This window comes from Passer domesticus, chromosome 3 (assembly GCF_036417665.1).
Source record: "Passer domesticus isolate bPasDom1 chromosome 3, bPasDom1.hap1, whole genome shotgun sequence".
Taxonomy (NCBI): Eukaryota; Metazoa; Chordata; class Aves; order Passeriformes; family Passeridae; genus Passer; species Passer domesticus.
In genome coordinates, this window is record NC_087476.1 from 114,980,540 (window position 1) to 115,006,735 (window position 26,196).

The 26,196-nt window shown below is 41.6% G+C and overlaps 1 protein-coding gene across 6 annotated transcripts in view; it reads right to left on the reverse strand.

Annotated features, from left to right (window-relative positions):
• The window catches only part of XDH (xanthine dehydrogenase), a 70,369-nt gene extending 45,199 nt beyond the window's left edge, over positions 1–25,170 (reverse strand). The window contains exons 1-4 of one of the 6 annotated variants that reach the window (XM_064415343.1): positions 5,330–5,445; positions 5,054–5,147; positions 3,905–4,042; positions 3,585–3,755 (exon numbers count right to left, since the gene is read on the reverse strand). Coding sequence is in view for 1 of the 6 variants with exons in the window: in XM_064415342.1 (XP_064271412.1) it covers positions 2,798–2,851 (54 nt within the window). In the remaining 5 variants the exon portion in view is untranslated. Of the gene's footprint in view, positions 1–2,797; positions 3,057–3,584; positions 3,756–3,904; positions 4,043–5,053; positions 5,148–5,329; positions 5,446–24,492; positions 24,672–25,099 lie in introns of those variants that run through there. The other 5 variants (XM_064415344.1, XM_064415346.1, XM_064415347.1 and 2 more) reach the window with 5 other exon arrangements.
• Between the last annotated feature and the right edge of the window lie 1,026 nt (positions 25,171–26,196).

Below are 26,196 nucleotides of genomic sequence, written 5' to 3' on the forward strand. Positions count from 1 at the left end.
GGGCCTGCACAGGACACCCCAAGAATCCCAACAGGTGCATTGTCCAAATACTTCCTGAAGTCTGTCAGACTTGGTGCTGTGACCATTACCCTGGGGACCGTCTGTTCCAGTGCCCACCCACCCTCTGGGTGAAAAACCTTTTCATAACCTCCCCTGATGGATGCTGTTTCCTCAGGCCCTGCCACTGGTCACCATTGAGAAGATATTAATGCCTGCCTCTCCACTTCCCCTTGTTCCAGCAGAATTGCATTTCCAGGCACTTCCTACCACTCCTTCCATCACATCACCTTTGGTGTGCAGCAATGTCCCAACAAACTCCACATACACTGCCACAGATCAGAGTGCCCCATGAGTCCAATTCTGTCTCTTTAACCTGCATTTGGTAGGGTTGTAACTTGAGCCACTTTAGCAACACACACAAATAAAGGAATAGAAAAAAAAAGCCACTGGAGGCTCTGGGTAGAACAAATGAAACATGCTCTTTTACTAGAACTGCTTGCTCCATGGGGCAGTGGGAAAAGATGCTAACAGAGCTTTGACATTCAAATAAGTTGGTACAGTTGGTAATATTAATCATCCCTTGGTGTTTTGGTTTGTTTTTTTTTCAGCCAAGCTGCCAAAATCACACTGTGATAAACCCCTTTACACACGCACACAGTCAGGCTTCTGTAAACAAGAACAGCAGTTCCATAAAAATTGCTGAAATGCAACAAGGCCAGTGTCACTGACAGCAGGTTTATTACCTGCAGGACACAGCAAGGACAGGCAGAAGATCCAAAATGAGCAGGTTCTTTTCTGCTGATAGCCTTCAGGGCCTAGGCTGCCATTTCTCCCCTTTTCTGTCTCGCCCAACATGCACAAAAGAAAGTGCCACAAGGCCAGCTCTGGACTTTGACTAACAGACATTTTCATATTAGCAAAAAGTTTTCTCCAGGAAGAAGGACTTTTCTAACAATTTACACAGAGCAGTGCTCTTGTAATAACTGAGCACCAGCTGAAGCACCACTTGTAACTACATGCAGGAATTTGTTTAGAAACTCTTCATACCTACCATGAGAGGCCTATTGGTTTTGAACCTCAGCTGATCTGGCACCAGATCTACAATTTTCTTTCATTAGAGCATACCAGGAAAAAAAAAAAAATCAAACAAGACAGGACACTTGGCTTGTATCAGGGTCTGGATTGCCCAACACATCTGTGGTAACCTCCTAATGCAAGAACTAAAGAGCTCCAAGTTCACCCTCTATGTATTGAGGTTCACAAAGGAGGCATCTCACAAAAACTTCACAGAGCAAGAAGACACCAAGTTAATGGTGCGCCACCTGTTCCCACCATAGCAGAATTCACCAGATAAAATCCACAGACCATCCTATGCCACAATTTCAATTACCAGACTCAATTAACTTGGAGCTCCAAGTTTTCATCTCTTTCTAGAAACAATGAATGGCTGATATGTCAATTAACACATATGAAGCACTACTAGTCTGTGTGAGCAAAGCTTCAGTTGTCATCCTTCTCTATAAAACCTCAGAACCAAGCTTGGGCTCTACATCAGCATTATATTTAACAATTCTATGACTACCTTTTACTGCACACTAGATAAACTTCATTCTTCAGTAAACTGTTAATATATCAATAAAGCAAAACATTCATACCAAATCCACTAGTACCTCCGAAAGTTCTAATTCCAATCCAGTTTGGGATACAAGTTCATAACTAAAACCCCTAATTGTAGTTACACTCTCATCCACATTAAAGTACCATGAAAAAGAAAAAAAAAAGCAAAATGGATAGTAAACCTGTGCTAGTCTGTAAGGCAGGGCACAGAGCTTTTTAACCAACTGAGAGTATTGTGTGATCCCTCAAGGGATTAAAAATTAATTGTCTAGCCCAAACCCAGTACACCACCTGATTTACACCCCTAAGCAGCGCTCAGGGAAGGTTTGCAAACTCTTGGCTTTACACCAATGGATAAGCAAGCCTGTCCCCTTCCCAGCAGGAAGCTGCTTTGGCACAAGTTCCCTCACCCAAGTGTCTAGGCAAGGGGAAGGTGGGGAAGGCAGCATTGAGCTGAGCTCAGAAACAGAATTAACTTGGTAGTTGGTCAAAGAGTCAGCCTTGACTTTTGCAACAAGCCTTTGAAGAGGCAAGGCTGCATTGCTAGCCAGGCAAAGTCCAAACTGAGGAAAGGGGGCTCTGGGACAAGCTGTTCAAATGTGTCCATCATGTGCAGTGAGCACCCAGCCTCCTGTGAGACACAGTCACTTCTCAGGTTGTTGTCAGGAATCAGTATCATTAATGGGCTTCCATTCTGAAGAGGCTTCTAGCTTCTTAAATGGAAAGGGAATAAACATTTTTCTAAATCCCTTTTCAAAAACAGATGTTAGAATTACTTATTGATGAATTATATGTGGAATTATATATGGATGCTTCCATTTAAGTTAAATTTTCCAGATCTGTTGTAAATATTGAAATTATGTCTAGTAGAAATGCCTGTATTTAGCAGTGCACACTTATTTGAAAGTTATGTCAGAATTGTAGTAAATTATTGCCAACAAATCTAAAATGTGAAAGGAATATTATGTGTATTATCCTTTGAATAATTCACAAGGTAAACTCAAAGAAGAGAAAAAGCCATTTAGCAAAGAAATATGTAGTTTTCACAATTTATTACTTAAAAGTCATGGAATATGTATTCTTATCAGAATACTTAAGAGGAAGAAAAAGATGCCAGAAAAGTAAGTAATCAAGCCACAACCCAGGAGCAAGCTGGACAGAAAGCTGGAATCTTCCTTACCTTTTTACCATTCACAAAGAAAACAAGTTCATCCCCTGCCTCGTTGGGAGCCATCCTGCACCTTCCAAACTTGACTCAAACAGGGCCACAGATCAGCCTTGTGAGAGCAGCCCTGCTCCCCACAGCACAGCGAGCACCAGCCACACCACAAGTGACACTTGTGGAGTCTGCCTCCACAATGTTTGACTTGGTTTTCACACCGGTGCCCTGTGAAACCCCACATTATATAAGAGGCAATGAAGAGGCGTGCCAGCTGCCTGTGGTTGGTGCTTCTGCAGCCCTAATGACAGAAAAGGAGCTGGAACCAGCACAGTGACCCGCCCCCTTTTATACAGCAGAGGATCACAATTCAGCTGCGTTCCCTTTAGATTATCCTGCCAGGCTTGGGGCACTGCTGTGTGCCACTAGCAAGGAATTCACGGGGTTTTGCAACGCAATGCAAACTTCAGGGGAGGGAGGGGGCGTTCTCCCAGCTATCCCTCACCAAATATTGACAAGAAAAAGATGTTTCCCTTGTTGTGTGCACAGCCATCCACCTGGCATTCACCACACAAAGGTCTCCAATGACAGCACCTGCTTATTTTAAAACTCCTTGATTTGTGCACATCTGCTGCTTGACTTCCACTATTTTTCCTCAAAGTTTTAAAACTCCAGTACCCTCTACCTGGGAGGACATAATTTAAGCATTGTTTGTCCACATAAAAGCAATTCTAGAGAACTAGCACTCTGATCCAGTACCTCTTAGACCATAATGTTTACACTGGTCTCTTAAAGCATTTAGTCTTACCTGTTTTGGCTTAATCCTCACATCCTGGCTCCTAGGTACATGTTGCCAGTGAAGTACAGAGGAAAACCAAGGATTTTTTGTCTTCCATTTCCCTGGTGGTGGTTTCTTCTGGTTTCTCCATTGCACAACCACACATTTTGTGTGAAGTCTTCCTGTTTATTTCTTCCAGAGCTGTTGGCAGAATCATCCACGTGATGGCAGAATCCATAGGACAGGCATTGGTTTAATGAACAAGATCTCTAAACAGCTACTTGCAGTTTAAAATTCCACCACAAAGCAGCACAGTTCCAAAGTCTCATGGAAGTTTCCTATCACTGTACCTTATCCTGTCTGCTCCATTCTGATTCTTGTGATTTTGCTTTCCTTCTTCAGTTTCAGTTATTTTTTGATTTGGCTTTTTAATTATTTCTTTAAATACCTAGGAAAGCACTATATCAAAGTCTTCTTCTCAGGAATCTCTGAATAATTAATAAGATAACAAGGCCTAATTAAATTGAAATTTTCAGAAACAGTCTTTCCTTCAGTATTACAGAAACATTTCGCAGTGAAGAAAATACATTATTTTTACCAGCTTTTATCTTTTGTCTCATCTATTTTGTTTCTCAGTCTATACCCTAGAAAAGCTATTTCATAACTAATGTCAATCACCATTCAACCTTCTCTACAGGCATTTCAATTTGCTGAAAGTAGAGTTCACAGCAAATGTGTGCTTAAAACCAGCTGCCTTAATCTATGTTTTCAGTGAAGTTGTGCATAGCTGAACCAGTGCTGACACCTATTGTCTGGCACCTCCCACTTTGCAATGTCAGAGTACTAGAAAATACACTTTTCTCCAAGTAATCTTAAGCCCTGTTGCTTGGTATTTCTGTGCAAAATTTACACAAGCACTACCCTCACGTAGCAAGCTTCAATCTCAAAATTAGTGTACACAAGGTTACTATTCATTAGTAGTTTTGTAATATTTCAAATAACAATCGTTACTCATAACCAACCACAAGTAATGTGTTATTACAGCAATCTTAAAGCAACTAGCCATTACAGCATTAACACCAAAAACAAACTTGTTTAGTTACCTAATTGTGTTTTCCATAATGCATGATGCAGTTCTTAGGTTTAAAGAACATTTCCAGTCATATCATCACTTTTTAAAGGAAGCCCATACTCAAATTCCTGCCTAGCCTAGGTGATAACATTATAGGTAAACTATTGCTTTCTGCTAAATCAGTAAACAGCACCTGATGATATTCCATCATAGGAATTTGATTCATCAACCTACTATATACCTAAGACAAAATTAAAGACAAATACAACCATGCTCATGATCTCTATTTGTAGATTACATGGTAATTTAAAACTTCAGACCTCATCTCAACAGTGTCTGGTCACACAGCACCAAACTCATTCTCTCATCACCCTGATGGGACAGACTGTTACTATACCCATTTCAAAGGCAGAGAACCAAGACATACAGAACAGGAACTTTCCTAGTGCTCTAAATAACTCTGGAGCATGAGAACGTGTGCTGTTGAAATCTCTTGTCCATTTTTTGAAATCCTATCTATTCTGAAACAGAACAGAGGATTACGAGAAATCAGAGAAAAGAAAGTGAAAGCTAAAAAAGCCAACTCACAAAATCCTCAACTCTCAACACAGAACTCCCTTAAGTGAGCTAAAATAGAGGTTTCCTATCAAACAAAACAAAATCAAACAAAAATTCATTATTAGACAAAGTAATTCTGACTTACCATGCAGAGAAAGTCTAGCAGGTTTCCCATTTTTAGAAATCATCCCTTTGCCCATTAATAACTCTGAGATGGGAATGTTTTAGAAGTTCAAAATTCCTCGCAGTCTCATTCACTCACTAAAGAGCTCGGAAAGCAGTTTATATTAGTCAAGAATATATATATAATTATTTTTAAAGCAGCTGACTTTCCTCATTCTGACTGGTTAATCCTGCAGACCTGGCTATTGTAATCATAATAATAATAATGATCATCTGTTCTGCAGATGATCACATGTGTAGCTCAATAAATACAATGAAATTTATGGAAACACTATTCCTGCCAGGAGTTAACTGCCAGAATTAGGTCAATGGATGAAAGTACAACGAGGAAACAATGCCAGGGGTAATAAAGGAGATGTAAAACAAACAGAAATGAGATTTGTTGCTCTGTTCTCACATTCCTCTTTCCAGGTAACAGGAAAGAAGAAAGTACAGGTGACTCTGAAGAGAATTCTATGAAGGGATTTATGGGGAGCAATTTTTAAAGCAAATACAAAAGAGAACAGAGTCCCAAGTCAGTGCTTTAATGCAGTAACCCCTGTATCAAGCTCCCAGTGTCTGCACACTCACTCGGTGTGCCCACTGCCCCTCTGGAGCCACTGCTCCTAAACCATTTTGGACAGCATCTTCCCCCCGAAGTGGAAAAAACCTGTTTCTGTTCTTTGTGGGAACACACACCAGACTCTCTTCAGAGATCTCAAGAGGTCTCCACCTGCTGCTATCAGGGTCAGCCATGAGGGCACACAGGTTTATTAGAGCTGTGCACACCATCTCTGACTTCTTAAAAATCCCTTTTTAGAGCCTTAGCTATTGGTGTTGTGGCTTTTGTTCTGCGTGTTCTCTGTATGAGTTTAAAAAAACCCAAAACATCACAGAGTGATGATTATAAATTGAGTGTAAAGACAGAGTGTGTTGCCTGGGGACATTTGCTCTTCTCTTTGGCATCACCTATCAGCCACTGGGGAAGACAGGTTCCTGAAAGAAGTGGACCTTTTATCTTACTGGATAGAGACATTCATTTTTTATTTCCCAAGTCTCCAAAAAGAGCTCAAAGAAACAAAACCATTGGAGATCCTAATACAGACAGTAAAGTTAATACTCTACAATAACAAAACACCCCAAAAAAACCCCAACCAAACACAAAACCCCCCAAAAATCTCCACATAATATTGCCATATGATTATGAAAGTAAGGCACTGTGCATTTTTTCAAAGGCATTTCTCAGAAATTAAAAAATGAAATTATGTTCATGCACTTTCCTGTGAGGGGTCTAAATTCCTTTCTGGTTACAGATAGACTTTTGAGAAAGATCATCATTACAAAGCAAATATAAATCTGATTTCCCCATTGTGGTTTGTGAGTGGATACTAGCTCATTATTCATGAATCACTAATCATTCAGTGTTCAGCTTCTAATTGTACAAATATTGTCTAATTATCCAGATTTATTGCATGAATTATGATCTCTTCACCTGCTTTTGAAGATGGGTGGAGTTTAATTATAGCTCTTTTCTTTGTCCTACCACCTGTTCTCCTACGAGAGCAAGAAATGAGCAAGGTTGTTAGCCAATGCAGCCTTCTGTTGAAGAGTCCTGGTTGTCACTATTCATCACAATAACTAGCAGAGCATGATTTATTTCAATTTATTCAGTGTTTCTTCCATTGCCTATTTCCAGTGGGCCAAACAAAGGATGTTTCAGATATCTGACCTGAAAAGCAACTTCTTTTCTAGCAGGCTTGTTAATGTGTGTTCCTTCTCTTCAGCAGCACCAAACTTGATACCTATCATTTGTTTTTTACCTGCTTCCAGGTACCATGTGAGAGAAATTTCCTATACTTATCCTGATAATCTAACTCAGTAAAATCATATATTCTTCTTCATCTTTCTTTCTCTTCATCTGCTGACATTTTAGAAGCATCTTTTGTATTTAAACATTATCTCTCTGTCCCAGAAGGAGGCAGAGTTCACTCTCAGAGACTGCCTGTTGCCCCTGTCACAGGATGGAAGCATTATCTCCTGTGGGTGTTCCAAGGAAGAAAGGGCAGGGAAGCAGCTGCAAGAACCACACAAAGCTCTTCATTCTTCTGAACAGCTGCTAAAGCACTGCCTTGCTGGCATTTCATAAATCCCATTATATTCCAAGATCCCTGCACAGGTAAGTAGGAGCTTCTGGGCCAGATTAACTAGGTGAAAACTAGTTCCCATACCATACCTATGCATGGCTAACTTTCCACTGCTTTTCTTCACAGGAGACAGTCTCTACACAGAAGTCTGCCTTGCTTGTCTTGTTCTGCCCCTGTGAAGGTATGAATTAATTTTTTCTGGGAGATGGCAATACCTAGTTTTCTCTTGTCTTCTTTTCACTGGATGCAGTCTAGCATGTGGTTCCTTGTCAAAACTCTGATACCAGCTATATGAAGTAAATTTCTATTTCATATACTGTCCTGAACCTGCCTGGGCATCTGCACAAATCCTCTGGCTTCTCTGTGAATCTCACTGGTAATTCTTTTCTCATTTCCAAATGCAGTATTTTGATGGGCACTTCATTTGAAAACAAAGAAATCCTCCACAGCTGCTTCTGCTGACAAAGAACCAAAAAAGGTTTTCCTGAATCAACCAAACATTTGACTGCTCTATCTAGGAGGGATTTGTATGCCAAAAGCTTGTAAGCATCCCCCAGCTATGTAAGTCTGTCTAAGAAAAGGCTGCCTCTCTCCACAGACCCTGCCTAAACAGAGACCTGCACTTAGTACCTTGCACTGTGATTTCCTTCTAGTTCCACCATTAAGATGGCCTGCCTAGACTGAACAAGTGTGGCAAGGCAATTCCACAGAGACTTTCAGAAGAGTTTTGTTGTTACCAGAGTGCAGGAGAGCAGATGCCATCACCATCACTGAAACAGGCCAGTTGTCTCAAACTGCAGCCATCATGGTCAGCTGCTATCCCCCAGACCCTCTTGATTTCTCTTCAAAACAAATTCATTCTAAATAATTTTCCACTAAGAAATAGTAACAGACCATAAACATCAGGCAGGAAAGAAAAAGACAGTTCTGGCTCAAGAGCAGTTGCTATAAACCCAGCATGCATCATTTAAGGTGAAAATTAGAAAAGCCATACACATTATAGCAGTAACATTGAGGAATGTCCTGCCAAGAGAAGCAGTGCATGAAAAAAAGATGAACTGCTTAAAACTGAAAATTGAAGAGCCTACAAAGTGGGTAATATCTTAAGCACATATTGCAGAAGTTGAAACTTAAATTACTTCAAGTCCTGTGTTTCCCCTCCAATCCTACCTAGTGTCCACAAGACAGATTTTCTCAAGTCATGTTCCTGATATCCTACAGTCTCAACTTGAAGTAAAAGAGCCTTCATCGTGTCAAATTCAGTTTATTAAGAACAGTCAGGGGAGCAAGTTGATTGAACATAGAAAGCCTGTAATGTTGCATATCTAAAATTTATCTTTGAATCCTTGACTACTCAGAAGATATATTTTTAATTGCCTGGATTATTTTCAAACAGAAATACCTCAGTCAGACTTGTTGTTTTCAGCAATATGCCCAAGTATGAACATTTAGGGCACTTAACAGAAGTCCTATACCATCATTCCTGAAGTTTTCTAATTCATGAAGAACAACTTACTTCCACTTTTCAAGAATTCTATTGGAAAACAGTTAAAAGAGAGATAAACATATTACTTCCATTGTGCTTCTTCAAATACTCACATGATGAACATGCAGATCTCAACTATTTCTGATCCTTTACCATGATTGCCCTTTATACCACCTGATGACAGAAACCACAAAGTTTTCATCTACCTTCTGAACTGGAGTGGCTTCCTTTTCTAATAAAAAAGGCTTCCCCCACTGTCATTTTATATCCAATATTATTATATATGACTACAAAAGGTAGAGCTGATAGTTTCCATGGGTTGGCAGGAGGCTACTTTGCATCATTCAAGTAGGCACTGTGAGGTTTTGATATTTACAGACAAAATAATTACAGGCTGTTGCAATAAAATAGCCAGCATGACTAATGAAGACACCTCACTAGAGTACAGATATACCTGTACTTTTGGGAGAATGCTGATGATGTGTCTTGATGTAAACATGATTAAGAACCTTGTTAAAGTAAAATGACAAGATGGGCTTTAACCAAACAGCTTAGAAAAATACTTGAGAAAAAAGGCAAAAGAGCAAGATAAAGACGTGTGTATGTAGAAATTCTCAAAGTTTCTTTTCCCAGACAAAGGGAAGTTGTGACCCAAGGGTTAACAAGGTTGGGACTGCAGAAATTGATAATGGACTGCTAGTTGTTTCCTGCTATATTATCTCTATTGATAGCAATAGAGGAATGTCTAATCACACCTGTCTGGCTTCTGCTGAATAAACCTGTGATTTCTTTGCAATGTTTTTTCAGTGATCATTCCAGGAGATAAATCAGCTCTATAAGAGCAACTCAAGTTAAGTGGTTAAAGGAGCCAACACTACTCACTTTGTTAAAGACAACACAAAAACAAAAGGTGTTATTCCCTTGAACAAAGTATAATCTATTCCATACAAACAAAAACACAGTGGAGTGGAATTCAGAACTCCAAATCCATCTCCCCTTGCAGACCATAAGGCTTCCAATCCTAACTGGATTACATACATAAAAACATTTCTGTCCCAGAGAAGCTGCACAGTGGTCCTAAAATATAATTTGGTTTATCATCACAATAGAATACTTAAGATTCAAGGGAGATAATTTAATTTCTCTGTCATAAAGCTTGTGATCTACAACAGACGCTTCAGGGGGAAAAAAAAAAAAAGGCTAAGATAGCCCAGAGGAAAGACCTAGCTCTTTTCTTACTATTTTTATGGTGGTAATTACTGCAGCAGATAATAGCTTTTAGAAGGGACTAGTGTAGAGCCTGTAACATTCAACATCCTGCATATTCTATGTCTTACAGAATGTTAAGCACAAAGATGCAAACAGCAGCCAGTGCTGAGAGCTGAAATACCACAAGTAAAACTGACAGGATTCCAGCATCAACACCAAATACCCATATCCTGAGGACCTCCCATGCTCATCTGAAATACTCTTTTTTCCATCATCACATCATCCCATATCACAACTGTGCACAGCAGAAAAGTCAGATCCTTATTTCAGTGAATTGATCTGGTGCACTGGTCAGCAAATATTTGTTCCTAGTACTTGCTTGTTCTGATTTAATCTGCTTAATTCACAAAGTTATTGCTGTCAGCCACATTTACAGTGATGGTGAACAAAGAGGAGGAGCAAGGCCCCAGTTTGTTATTCCCTGTTCTGCCTCTTCCCCTTTAGGCAGAGGAGCTGCAGAATAGAGGAAGAACCACAAACTAGCAGAAGACCCAGGGGTGGCAGCCAGTGAGATGTGATGATTATCACTTTAGAAACAGCTAAATGTGATGGTAGACAGGCTTTCAGTAGACACTGCTCCAGAACCTGTGTTTTGTTCTTCAAAGGCTGCTGCCATTTCTTATACTTGCCTTTCCCATTACAATATGAAGACCTTCACCAAGCTGGTCTTCAAACGTCCCCTTTGATCCACTTACTGGAGTCACTACCTTTTATGTGTACAAAGCCATCCTTATAAAAGGAAGACTCTTAGAAAACCACCCTGTTATGCACATTACACTTCTCAATTCTATGTGGATAAAAAAGCTAGTTTCACCTTAGAAAATTACTTCATTACAAAGCTAGACAACTTGCCCAAACAGCAGGACAAACAGTGATGACACCAAGGGTGAAAAGAGCTCAATGCTGAGCTCTTTTCTCACTACATTCAGTGGGAGAGAAGTTAAATAAGCATCAAATGGTTTCTGAATAATTCCACCTAGTTTCTCAATAATTCCACTGTTTTCACCGAGACTAGAATCTGGACCCAGAACCCATACCCCGTTGACTAAAACAAAACATGTACATATCTTCACTTTGTTTACAGTTCTCAGAACTGATGGCCCAGAAAAAATGATGCAAAGCCAAAGTAAGATCAATTAAGCAAAAGTAAACATATTAGGCTGTTTTTCCACACTGACCTGAGAGGCACAAAAACAACATAAGCTTGAAGAATAACAAAAGTACTACTAATTTTCCTGGAAGAGTGTTTTGTTTTCTGGAAGAAGAAACAACTATAAAGTAGCTTATTCCACAGTGCATAATCCAGGGAATTTCCAAGGACAGGAGAATTTAGAGAGCTCAAAGCATGTTCTCTTATCACAACTCCAATATGTCTGCAATCTCTTATTTGGTTAAAGAGTTCTAGTGACTACAGACTCTTAAGTAATGCTTCAGTCTTCTAAGATATAAATGGAATGGTTCATTAAAAACAAATTTACGATAAAACAACCCATAAAAATTACATATAGATAAAAGTAAGCACCCATCAGTTTTGGGGGACTGTTGATGACCCCCTTGTTTTTATAGTTTCTCATGCTTTGAGTTTCCCAGATCTCCTAACCTGACCAGTTTCATGTCAGCATTCCTCGTAAGAAAAAAAAACAATCACCACTGATCCCTTCCCGACATTGACATCAGGGAAAGTTTGGATGCAGAAAGGTGACGTGGTGTTCAGGATGAACAAAAGGGAAAAACAATTATAGAGTTTTCATGGTTAGGGTCTGCTTATTTGTGAAAGCCTGATTTGTGAAAGCAGTGACTTAACAAAAAGCACCTATTGGGCGAGGAGAGGGAGAGGAGCCCAGGGCTGGTCAGCTGGAGAGGTCAGCAGCGGGATGGGAGGGGAGGTCAAGGGCCTGGCAGGCAGTGCCTGGCTCTGCTCCCACTGAGGGCAGGCAGGGATGGCTAACGGGCCACCAGCAGGGAACTTCTCCTACCTACCCTGCTCTGGTCACTCCACAGCCTTCAGCAGGACACCAGCACTGGGACTCGGGATTACCAGCCCCCAGGACCAGGCTAAAACTTGGTGCAGACCAGTTCAAATGCAGTGAACCTTCTCACAAGCAGGCTTGAAAAGAAAAGAGGACCTGCAAAAAGCCCAGGCATCCAGTGGTTGTATGAAGGATAGTGGTGAGCAAGGACCAACACTCTACGGAGCCTCAGTGACCCCCTGTCCCTACCTCAGTATAGTGGCTGCTCTTTCCAGCTTGACATGGGCTCAACTGGCCAGCCTGGGGGCACCTGCTCTTCTGAGAAGGGCCATGAGAGAGACATGTAGGTAACACAACCAACACAAGCTGAAACAACCAGGGGCTAGAGAGAGAAATGGCATGGGAAGACCAGAGACACTTTAAAAGGGAAAATTGACCCAAAAAATTAAATTTCAGAATAAAAAGTGAATAAAAGAAAATTGTTTGATGGGACAAATACAATAGATTCTTTGGGGAAAAGAAAAAGACCACTAAATTATTTCAGCTATCAAGTAAAGAGTCTTCTGGCCCTGCCCAGACTGACAAGGCAGAGTAGGATGATTTCCTGTGCAATACAACATCTCCTGCACTGCACAGGACACTTCAAAAGGTGCCCTGACAAGCTATAAATAATTAACTTAATCCACATTGTGCAAGCTACAGAGCAAAAGATTACAAAATCCATTTATGCAATTGAGACATGTTACATTGGGACACTCAGAATACACCTCAGCAAGCTGATGGGCCTCTTCTACTTTTTATACGTGACATGGAAAACATGGGAAAAACAGACACAGCATAAGGTAAACTTGATTTAAAATGTGGAACTCCTACACTGGAAAAAAAGAAAAACATTTTGTAAATTACTCATTGACATTCTGCCATACAGCATTACTAATATTGAACTTCAAAAATTACAACACAACAATAGTTGTTTACTCCATTGTAAAAACTATAAATTATACAAATTCTGACAATCTAGATAAACTAGGATAAATGAATGATATAACTTTTTTTTTTAACCTTGAATTTATGTTCTGGTGAGAAGATGACATTTTTCCTGTAAGCTTCCTATTCAATAAAATTCTTCACAAATTATTTCAGCAAATTGTTCCTGGTGCACTGATAATGCAAACTCCTACAAGTGCTCCTCACAACACAAAAAGTTTCCAAACAGTTAGGACTGACTAATTACAACTACAGAATCATAGAATTGTTTAGGTTGGGAAAGGTCTCTAAGATCATCAAGTCCAACTATTAATCCAGCACTGCCAAGTCCACCACTAAACCATGGCTCTGAGTGCCACATCCACAGATGTTTGAAATACCTCCAGGGATGGTGACTCAACCACCTCGCTGGGTAATCTGTTCCAGGGCTTGACAACCCATTCCATGAAAGAAATTTGTCCAATCTAAACCTTTCTGGTGCAATTTGAGGCCATTTCCTCTTGTCCTGTGCTAGGAAGAGACTGACCCCTGCCTGGCTACAGCCTCTTTTTCAGGTAATTCTAGAGAACAGTAAGGTTTCCCTTGAGCCTATTTTTCTCCAGGTTATGCACCCCCAGCTGCTCCTCATCAGTTTGTGCTCCAGACCCTTCCCCAGCTCCATTGGCCTTCTCTGGTGTCTCTCCAGCACATCAGTGTATTTCAACTAGAGACAGGTTCAGAACTGAACACAGGACTTGAGGTGTGGCCTCCCCAGTGCCAAGTACAGGGGCACAATCACTGCCCTGGTCCTGCTGGCCACACTCTTCCTGACAGAGGCCAGGATGCCATCGGCTTTCTTGGCCACCTGGGCATGCTGCCAGCTCACATTCAGCCACTATCCATCAGCATTCCCAGGTCCTCTTTCACCAGGCAGCTTTCCAGTCACTCTGCCCCCAGCCTGTAGTGATGCCTGGGGTTGTTGTGACCCAAATGCAGGACTGGCACTTCACCTTATTGAATCCATACAGCTGGCCTCAGCCCAGCAATCCAACCTGTCCAGATCCCTTTGTAGAGACTTCCTACCCCCAGCAGATGAACATTCCCACCCAGCTTGGTGTCAAACTGGCTGAGGGTGCAGTCAATTCCCTCTTCCAGATCATTGATAAAGGTATGAAACAAGGCTGGCCCCAGCGCTGAGTCCTGGGGAACACCATGTGTGACTGGGCACCAGCTGGATCTAACTCCTTTCAGCACCACACTCTGAGCCCAGCCATCCTGACAGGTTTTTTAACTATCCACAGCCTTTCTCTCATCTGCTAAGAAGAGTGAGACAACTGTGCATGCTATTTAATCATTTGAATATCATCATATAATTGAGAGTACTCATTTCCTTGCCTGGAGAAAGCAAGCTCTTGTCACTCTTGCTCGGTGAGACTTTATAATCCTCTTCACTGATTCCCAATGAAAAACTCAAGAACAAATTTAACATGTCTCTTTTTTTTAGCCTTTCCATGTTAAGTATGTATGAAGATCACTGCACACATCAGAGCCATTAAACTGTCGATCTGTTTATCCCACAACTCACACAGTATTTTAAATAAGCACCTTTGAGGTACAGAAGTGAGAGTTAGAATGACGATCAGCTTGCCAAGGTATGGCAATGCATTGGAACTCCCTTTCCTCAAGGAAAAGGGCAACTCACTCCAGATGACACCTGCTTTAACAGGACATACCCCACACTTGGAAAAGCACAGGCAGACAACATTCTCTGAAAAGATGACAATGCTCTGATGAAGAGGTACCAAGTGAGGTCTAAAGCTCTTTTTCTACTGAGATGTCAGAGGACACTTATTTGATGCCATATTCTGTATTTTAAGCCTTCTCTTAGGTAGCATGGCATTCAGCCTGGGCCAAAAAGTTCCACAAGAGCAAACTGATTATACAGCAGTCTTGGAGGTGTCACTACACTGAGTTGAATGCACCCAAGTTCAACAGGAGACTTTCTGTATAAAGATCTCCACAGACTAAGCCAAGCAGAGTTACAGTGTTCACACAGTCAGACATCTTATCTATTAATATGACCAGGTATTTTGAATTTACCATTTAGCACCACAGAACATCCAGGAGCAAGAAAGGAAAGCTGGAATAGATGAATCATGATATTTCATTTTTTAAATTCCTTCAGCTTTTAGTCTATCTCCTCCATAATAATTGTCTTAAGACCATGACTGTCTTCAGTTGAGCTTTTACTCATAACCCACTATGATTCATACAGAACTGTGACTTTATAAGTTCCTTTGAAGCATGTAAATAGAATAATAATAAATAGGTTTTGGCAGTGACTCCCCTGAAGGAATTTCTTGAATTGATCTGACTACAATATCTATGCCAAAATCTTTTATATCTCCACTGAAAACTCAAATTTATTCAGGACTCATGCCACATGTTTCAGACTCTTCAGCCCTTTGTCTGAGTGCAGAAGCAATGCTAGACTACAGAATTACACTGCCCAGTGGATCACTGCTGCCTCACTTCTGACCATGCTGCCAGCAGAGGGGTGATTACCTCTCTAACACAGATTGTCTGGAAAGGTGATGACATATCCTTCCTTATATTTGTCCCCTGTTCAGTTGCCTACTTCTGCTCTGCAGCTTAATGACTCAAGGCTGGCTTATTGCTCCCTTCATACAGTCTTCCTGGCATTGCTTGAATGTCTTTTCCCCATTTAATTTCCTTCTCCTGGGCTGTGCTTCCCAAGGACCATGTTAAACACAGCAATGTCTTTTATTTGACTTTTTCAAACTTGTGTTCAATAAGGTGCTGTGACTTGGTTTTTTTCCTGGTGCATCTTGCCGTTCGCATTTTATCAACAAAAATTTCCTTTCCCTTTTGATTACTGCTGGGCATCCTTAAGGCAGTGTAATAACAGCAAAAACCTGCCCAGATACTCTAAAAACATGGTGCAAGCACATGTATTCAGGCCTACTGTCAACATACAAAAAGCATGCACTGTTGGAAAAAAAGTCTGACTGCAAAAGCAGCTCTTTATCAGCATGTTAAAACAGCAAGAATTTAGACACCCAAGTATCTGAGTAACCAGATACTTACATTTAATATCTTATTCAGATATCTGATTCTGCTGTTTTCCCCACCTGCTCCTATGACACTGAGCTCTCCTCAGGAAATGTTTCATGACTGCATTCACTGGAATTAACTTCCATTCTTTTGTTGTCAGCTGGTTCCTCTTCCATGAAGGAAATCAAGCATTTTTTGAAATAAGAAGTGTTCCTAACACACATGGGATTTTGGCAGATTCTGTGCATTTTTTCCCCCTCAGCTGGGAACTTTAGTTTCCTCATTCCAAGTATAACCAGCTTCTTCCATTTGGTGCAAAGTGAACCTGTACCATGTTCTCTATTCAGCCCTTCTCCACTGCCTGTACTCTGATTAGTCCATTGATTTCCTCTTGTGGTTCTTAGTCTTCAGTATCCAGGAAAAAAAATTTAAGCCCTCCCTTGTATTTGTGCTTTTAACCCCAGTTAAAGTCTTTCTGTTGCCAGAACTTTTTCCCATAACAAAACCAGTTACAGCCCCCAGACAGCTTTTCTGACTCAACTAAGCATTCCTTCCCTAGGCTTCTATGCTCAGCTTAAAGGATTTACCTGACCAACTCCAGCCTTAATATCTGAGCCCTGTAGTATTTCCTAAGCAGCTTAGGAACCCTGGAACCTGGCCAAGAACATGATCATCAGTAGGGAGAATCCACAGGCAGAGCATTACTCCAGGCCCCAGTTAGGCTTGGTCCGCTGAATCAAGGACTGGATTCATTACCCTTCTTGACTTCCTTCAGAGTGAAGGCAGCAGACCTCCATCCTTGGCCATGTACTGCTCCTCTGCACCTCCTATTTCTGACCTCAGTGAAGAGAAGACTTGGTTGCAGAAAAAAACCTCATCTGCCTAGTGGGATAGTCTGTGTTTCCTTGGTGCGCACGAGTGGGTTCTCCTTGCAGCTGCGTTCCTGCATTTCAGGATCAAGCCAGCTGGCTTCCTCCACCCTGAGTGTCCTGCAGGTGACAGCCATGTCTGGCCACTTCTGAATTCAGTCACCACCTACAGTAGCTGTTGCAACTGGCATGCTTCACCTTGGGTGACATCCTTTAACAAAAAGTACCAGAACTACATTCCCAAGAAGTCAGGATCAAAACCAAGGTGGAGAACTCCAGAGGCAAAGACATGAGCAGAAATAGAAGTGGAGACAAAGTGCCTTGTTTCCCTCTGGGAGGTAGAAAACAGAGAGGCTCCTGCTGCCCTCTCTCACCTGAGGAAGAGAGATGGTCTCTGCCAAACAATGGTTAACTTTGGTTTCCTTGCCACCTTACAGCCTCTTAGTAGTCTAAAGAAAATAAGTCAACAGTCCAAAATAGTTTACTATTTTTCTATTTGTTAGAGCAAGCAGCTTGAAGACAAACTTTTCAGGCCTAAAACAGCAGCAGACCCTAAATGAGCTTCTTGCTTTATAAAGATTTAATTTTGTGAACTGTATGCCTGAGGTCACTGCTCTGCTAGATGGATAACCCCAAAATGAAGCATCCATACGTGTTTTCCCAGCCTCCATAACTTTTCCAATATGCATACAATTAGGAGAAATTCAGAGCTGGCTGTGATTTCTATAGCCCTAGACAATTTCTTCTAATAAAGCACACCTTTACCAGCTGGAGCTTCCCCTTCTATCCCCCACCACACCACTAAATGCTTCAGCTAAACAACTGCAGTGGGAATCCAAAGGGCACAGGGATCTCTTCTTCATAGAATACTTGGACACCTCCCTTCTGTGTGTCTCTAGCTGGCCATCAGTTTTTCTGCCACACCTATATCCCTCTCCTCCATGCTGTTGAGGAGTGAGGCAGCACCTCCAGCCCTCCACAACCACCACTGCAAGGAATGTGTGTGAGGTCTGTGGATTACCAGCACAGCCCAAGTCCACTACTGAATGGGGAGACTGAGTCTCAATGAACCACGCTGGCTACCTGGCTGCTGGAGTGTTGCCTCAATATCCACTGGAACAGAATGAAAGATGCCACAAACTTAACTGGAGATGCAAGGAGAATTTGGAAACAGCATGTTCCTCTTTCAAAGTAAATTATGCAATCCCACAATGACAAAACCTATCTGGGAAACAGACATGGCAGAGGAACTGTAAAGTCAGATGTGGGATGTTACACGTCACAGACCAATCCTTCAAAGCGTATACCAGAAACAAAGCAAATAAAATTTCTGCTTTGACTCACTCATATAATAGGATGCCTCAAATGACTCAATGGGACACTGTCAAATGTGTCCTTCTTAAAAGTTTGTACAAGTATTCATAATTACCCAGGAACTGTTTATAAATTGGCAGACCAAAGGAGACAACCCATTCTCAGCATAGTACTTTTGTATCCTCCTAGTGTGGATTTGAAATTAATAGGATGTGAACAGTAAACTTAAAGCCACCTTACTGGAACCCAATTTACCTATCAGGTACAGGCCAACAGTTTTACCTTACAGATGAAAGAGTGCATACAAGAATATTGACATTTTGGCAAAGAAAACATTGCAAGGAAAAATTCTTTGCCAAAGACAATTGCAGAATTATCAAGAACAAAAAGGGTTCCGTGACTTTATTCATACTGTTACACCCCAGATGTAGCTGACACATATAAGCCAACTAAACTACAGCAGAGACTTCAAAGCTATACCTGTACACAGCTGTTAGAACAGGATCATCACAGAGGAATCATCAGAGCTCTGTCAAGGGTAGTTTTGGTCAACTGAATGGTTTCCTGAAAACAAAAATTCCTAAAAGTCCACTTACAGAAACTCTTTTCTTCAAACCACCAACTGCTGCTTTCAGTTGAGTCTTTGTAGGGTATACATCCCCAAGAGAATTATGAAGTTGGCCTTATGTATCCCACATATTTCCAATTAGGTTTCCAAAGTCAATTATTAAAGTTATAATTCAAATCAGGAATTTTATTTTTTTAATTGAGTATGCATATTAATGATTTAAGAAGAGCCTGTAGGAAATAACAGAATTCCTTTAAGTCTACTTTACCCAAAGTTAAAGGTTGATTTGATTGGATCTATGCTTCACAAACATTAACATATACGTTAACTAATTTTTGCACATAACTAGTGCTGGACCACATTTTTGTGTGTAGTAACTTCATGTTGCTATGTTACAAAGAGCTAAAATAATCTATGAACATTAAGCATTGGAACAACACTCTGTAATATGGCTACATGGAGTTTTACCCACAGAAGCAGCTGAGCCACTAAAAGACATGCTTAGGTCATATAGTGAATCAGAAGTAGCACAGGAAAAAAGACAATAAATCCACAAACCCATTCCTACAATGTCTTGGCCAAGCCCCTTTTAGGTGACTAAACCATCCAATTAATTACATTGCTTCAAAATATTTCTTCCAAATAATTTGCTGGAATTGATATTACAGCTTTTTTACCCAGTCATGATGGGTTTGGTCTTGATTTTCATTTACTCTGGATTCTTAAAAAAAAAAAAAAAATCCAGGTTCCTTCTTAAATTATCAGAAAACAGCAAATGCAATATTTCAGAGCAAAATTAAGGATGTTCCCACGTGCTTTTGGGGCACAGTGGGCAGGGAAGAAGAGTTTTCCACTAGACTCTCTCAGGTGATCCAGCAAGAGACCACAGGAGAAACGTTGATTGTATCTAGAGCTTTTTACTCTCCTTTTGCCTGCAAATTCTTCCTCTTTCTCAATAACTACCTTGTCTAGGTGTTGATTGATCATCTAGTACTTTTGGTTATGGCTCCACCTTCCCACATATCAGTATGTTCACTTGCCCTGGCATTTTTGGAGCAGAACACAGCTGTTACCTTGAGAGCCCTCCTCAGAGGAGGACCTGGCACGGACAAACTCAGGGAAAAGCCAGTCTCAGTCTCATCATATCCCACACGTGCTGGAGACACAATGAACACCCTCCCAAAATAAACACTGCTACCCAGGAAGAATTGTCCTTCACACAAATCCAGCCCACGTATCAGCTCAAAGGTTCCCATCACACGTGCTTATACTCCTTTTGAATGTTTAATTTTGGGCTATTAAAAGTCCATTCAATCAAAAACTGCAAAAGCTTGGCATCCTTTACCAAGAAGTGAGCAGTTATGCAGATTGCTTCAGGGACTACCAATTGCACAAGCTTTGTAGGGTATTATTTGTCATTGTATCTTGCCAAATTATTTGCATAATAGTGGTGCTGATTAAATTTCTCCTACAGTTTGATGGGCCAGTGCTAACTTGCCTCTGGTTTAAAGACAAAACATAGAATAAAGTAAAAACTAATGCATTTGTAAAAATTAGTATCTTGCACTTAATTAAGCCGCTTATGTTTCACTTTACTTTTTGGTATTTTACCAATTTGTCTAAGATAAGTAGAGCCCTTACCTAAAGTTAAAACTGCTCTACTGCAGTTAATTTTTACCTTTCATTTTTCCAGTCTTTGGCAGTTCTGCCCCTTGAAGTTTCTTTTAAAGGGAGAACATGTCCAGCTGAAAGTGATCTTCATTGATTTACACCAATTAAGAATCTGAAAAAATTTGCTGCTGCTGGAAAGATATGTGTGCCTATTCTTACTACTCCTTCTAGATTTATACCAGGGGTGAACTCCTGTTTATTCAGTTTAATGCTGATAAAAGTCAGCAAGATTATGCAATTAACAAGATATTTGCTAAGATTTTGAATTGAATTTTAACACTCTGAAGTTCTACATAAAACATTGTGGTTCTAGGTTGGACAAGTAATAAAACCTTGGTCTCTGTGGTGAGGCTCAAAATTTATTCTCCTCCAAGCAATAACATGTTTGACACCCTTAAGTTTGCTTATCCTGGTAATGATGTAATCAATGACACACTTCTGTTTATTCTGGACTGAGTACCATGAGAATTTGTGCTTGAAGTGCAGCCTGCAGATGACACTTAATTCCCTAGTATTCCCTAGTTATAATGAAGACAATTACTGGTGGCATCAAGCCAGTAACGATCATTTTACAGGTAATGGTGTCAATATCCAGCTCAGATTACAAAGGTGTGTTTATTCACTTGGTGAGACCACAGTAAACAGAAGCAATTTAAAATAGTTCTGCTTTTTTCACCACTTCCACTAATAATGTCATGAGATGTCCATTGTCATGAGATCCTTTTAGATTACAAATCCGTCATTTGCAATAAACAATCAATGCTACACTTTAATAAGTCACACGGAATCACTCATTACTACCTGACCAGCTTCCTCTTGTTCTTCACCACCAAAGCAGCAAATTACTCCCACGGCCTCCAGCTGAGTGACACCTTAAACTCTGTGAGGAAGGCATTTTTACAGATGTGTGTATGCTCTCCCTTCACAATCACAGAGCAGCAGACACAGTCTGATTTAAGTAACCTGTTGTCTTGAGATGAGTGTGTGAAGAATTACCATGACCTCGATCCAGCCTTGTGGAGCAAACAGCTAGATGATCTCTCAGCTGCAGCCTGCAACACCTTTCCAGTCTCTTCCCCACTTTGGGGGATTAGCACAACGTGAGCAGAGCCCATGTACTTTGGAACATTCCCCACAGATTTCACTGTTCCCACAACTGGTTTAGGGATTATTCATGACAGGCACTCCCATGTCACTCATCCTCTTCGCAAACAGCAGAAATAGAAAATGTTGAAATTAGAGCTTTTTAAGAGCACTCCCAAAAGCCAAGATTTTGTTCAAATGCAGTGAGAGCCTACAAAGCACATTCTGATGAAAGAGCAGAGTCACAGCTGCCTTACCTTAAGCCTTCAAGGCAGAGCTTTCTAGGAAAAGCATTATCACCTAGTTTAGGATTCCTTACAACACTTAATTTAGACATGTCTGAGGACATATGCATATGCTCTCCCTTTTTGGGAAGCATTATATGTGTTTCTCATATCAAAGATAAAGGAATGGGATAAAGTACACAAGGCCCTTCAAAAGAAAATTCAGTATCAGTTTCACTATCTTCCTGCTTCACATAGTCTTGGATTGTTTCATGATGGAAGTGTATTCCACCACGCAGAGTTTCTTCATTCTAGTCACACTTGCAAGTTCAAGTGTCACACCTACAATTTCCTGGACACACTAATCTGTTTTTGAGACAGGCACTCCCTGAAAAATTGGTTCTCATGTACTTCTAAAGTGAGCATCATTCATCCAATGGAAGCTGTGAGAAGTAGCAAGTGTGGGTATTTACCCTGGCTAAACACTGCCTGAATTCTCTCTAGGGCCATTTAATCTCCTGTCTCAAAAAGACAATTTGACTACCTTTCAAAAGCTGTTTATACAAATTTTTTTTCTACTCTTAGCTTCCCATTTCATTAACTTTGCAACACCAAAACACGTGCAAGCACATCTTTATCATTGCCATGTTACAGATTTCCTTCACTGAGGTACTTAGCTCCTGCAGCCTTTCTGGCAATGTCAGGGAAGCACATCCCTGCAGCCTGTCACCCATCTGTGCTGATGGTGCAGGTTGTGCTCTCTGCAAAGGCACCTATTTGTAGTATCCTGGGATTTCCTTCCCAAACACAAGTTCTCCTAAATTTCAAGTTAGTTGTCCCAGGAAATTCAGCTAAACCCAAGGCAAGGACATCTCTCTGATGCTCATCTATGGGATGCAGTGAACGTCTGGCTCATGTTATTCACTGCAGAGGCAGTGCTAATGGTTTTTAGCCAGTGGAAATCAGCAGATCACATCCATGAAAAACTTTCCTGACAAAAACTGCTTTCTGCAGTAGTACAAGAGGTCTGGATTCCACCACACATGTTGCTGCATGAGTAGAGCCAAGGGATAGTGTGCCCAGTTTCAGACTACACCAGAAAAACAAGATTATATCTTTGACTTATTCTACACTGATCACACCTCTCTCAGATTCTCTTGCTAGATATCCTAAAGAATGCATATGTATTCTATGTACAGACTACACTACCCACTCACCCTAAAAGGTTTGCTTTACAACTTGTTGAGGCAGCACTTTTGCCCCTTATATCTAAGATCTAAGGAATGTCCCATAGTTCTTGGATACTCTGCTGTTTCAGAAACCTCTTCCCCCTTCAGTTTAAAAAGCTCAGGCAAGTCAGACCATAGAATTGCTAACAAAGTTGTGAGCTTTAGGCCTTTTTTGGGGGGAGGAACCTGTGGTTTTGTTTGCTCTGTTTTTTAATTAAACCGACCAAGAAAGATCATGCCTCCCATTTCCCAACATTAGTTCAGCCCACTCACTACTCTTCCAGGCAGGTAAGTGCAGCTGCATCTCTAACTGTGCAATCTGATCAGATAATATGTAAAAATACCTGCAGTGAAGGTGCAGGCATTCATGACATGCAGCTCCTCAGACATGCCAGCATTTTTAGAAGACAATTAGTAATAGCAGCCAGACACTTTGACCTAGCAGGATGTAGAACCAGAATTAAACTGAGGAGATTGGCAAAAGATTTTCTAATTAACTTCCTCCAGGACTATTCTACCACTGAGATGTAGTTTGAAGCAATTATGTGTAAGAGATTTTTATAACTTCACGGTTGCATTTCCTAAATGCTTCACACACATATGGAACCTTGGGGATGAGTTTGCACTGTGTTACTTACACCAGTCTACCATAAAGGAATATCCTATAACTGCATTTCTGTAGGCAGATGGAGTATGACATAAGTATTGAAGTCACTAATTCATATTTTAATGAGCTTTGCAGAGTAGCCACAGAAGTTATAGCTGTGCAATATATCAGGCAGCTTTTCCTCAGGTGAACTTGGCAAGCAAAGGTTAAAAAAGTTCATCTGCTACTAGAAAGGAGCACAGCTATCAGGGCTGCTCTGCACTCACTGAGCAATCTGCTGCACTACAATACTGCTAATTGCCCCAGACACTCTTCTATTCCCACAGAAATAAAGAAAAACTTCACTAATGATCTTTGGAGGTTGCAGGCTGGGGCTTGCACTTTTTGTGGAAGCTTTGTGATTCAGGCAATACAACTGCAGTTGCTCATTCTCAAAGGGAAACTAATAGACTTTCTTACTCTAGCTCCTAAAGGAGACTCCTAGATGCTAAATGACCTTTGATAGCAGTGAAAAGCATGTGCTGAATAAGAGAGAAAGTTACATCATAGGCAGCTTAATACAATGAAACCAGGAGTGCCTTTTAAATTAAGACAGCAAATATTAACCATTAGCAAATTTCTCCTACTTCAATTTCTGTGTGGTCTGTTTTTTATACGTTTCCTGTACTCACCAGGCTGCCAGAGCTGCCCAACAGACAGGAGGGGACCAGCAGTTCTGACCAAAACCAGGGTCAGAAAACTCCCAAACTTCTGGCAGTGCTCAGACAGGTACTCCAAGCATCCAGGGCCAGGGGTGACCAGCCACAGAGGCAGAGGCTTTGCTCCTGCCTACAGGAGGTTAAGGCACAAGTGCAGCAGCCCAGGATTGTCTGCTGAGGCCAAGCCAGAGGAGTTACAGAGCACATCAGTCTCCACTCATTTGTCTTAAGACCCCTTTGTGTAGACTCAAGCATTTGAGCCTCATTTATGGTAAGGTCACACCAAGCAGGCAGCCAGCAAGACAGAGTCCCCAGGACCTGCACCCTGAGCACAGGGAGGGGATGTACCACCTCAAACTGCTCTGCCCCATCCCTCCAAAAGGGCAGGGCATGAAGCACCTGCCTCTCTACACACAGGGCTGCTCCATGCAGGGCAGCACACAGATCCCTCTGACAGGGCCAGCTCCTCAACTCCAGCAGGAACCTGTCACAGCACATGGTGCACTTGAGACAGCCACAATACACAGAATATTGCCACACAATTTCAGAAAGCTTCAACCCATACAGAGGAACACCATACCACTTCAGAAGGCTTCAAGCATCTGCCCATGCAGACTCATTCCACTTCAGAAGACTTCAAGCATTTACCTTTCCTGTTCTTTAGCCCAGCCTTTTACACCCCTCATGTTGATGCATTGCACCTGTGTGTCCCCTGTTCCTTTTGGTGGTTGGTCACCACCTATGGCTCATTGCTTTCAATGCTGCTCACCTGCTTTTACAGTTGTAGCCATTAGGAATGAAGCTCAGCCACACTCCCAATGACCACCAACTGCGTTCCTACAGGAGCCCAAGCTGGCAGGATTCCCAAGAAGGAGCCCACGGGCACATCTCATCCCTGGAGCAGGGAGGCACCCACACTGGGAGAAGCCGGTGGGAACCACTGGGCTGGCTCTCCAAGCAAGCACAGCCTCCAGCAGCCCCTCTGGAGCCCTGCTCCCAGGACATTCCAGTGCAGAGGTGACAGAGGGCTGCAGAGCTCCAGGTGACACACACCCTGACTGCAGGGCTGTCACCCTCACCCCTCTCCCAACAGGGACAGCCAGAGATTCTGGCCTCAATGCAGGGGGCCACTGCCCAAAGTGCTGCAGCAATGCCTGCACCTGAAACAGCAGGGCCCAGCCCAGGGCCAGAGCAAGCACCCACCTACTGCTGCACCACTCCAAATGTGCCTGAGATTTTTGCTGCTTTTCAATCAGGGAAGACCAGGACATGCACAGACACCAAAAGCCTCCCCAGAGGAGGCAGAGGGCTCCTCTGGGAGCTACTCTGTCTGCCACCAGCAGGAGGCTGTGGGCAAGCACTCAGGACATATGGTGGCCACAGCACTCCACTAGCCAAGGAGCTTTAGGGGCTGCCAGGCTGCTCAGATCACCAGCAGAACCATCCCAGCTCTCCCCACCAAAACTTGGAGATACCAGAACAGCTACAAGTGAAGCCACCAGCCAGCCCTCCTCTTCTCTTTCCTCTGCATTTGTTAACTACTCAGTTTAATACTAACACAGCCCATCTGTGGCAAGGCCCTCAGAGTACCACTGAAGATAAAAAGCCTTATTTAGCCTCCTCTCTCCCTATCATTATCTACTATTTTTTTAATTTTAAATATGAATTTTGCCTCAG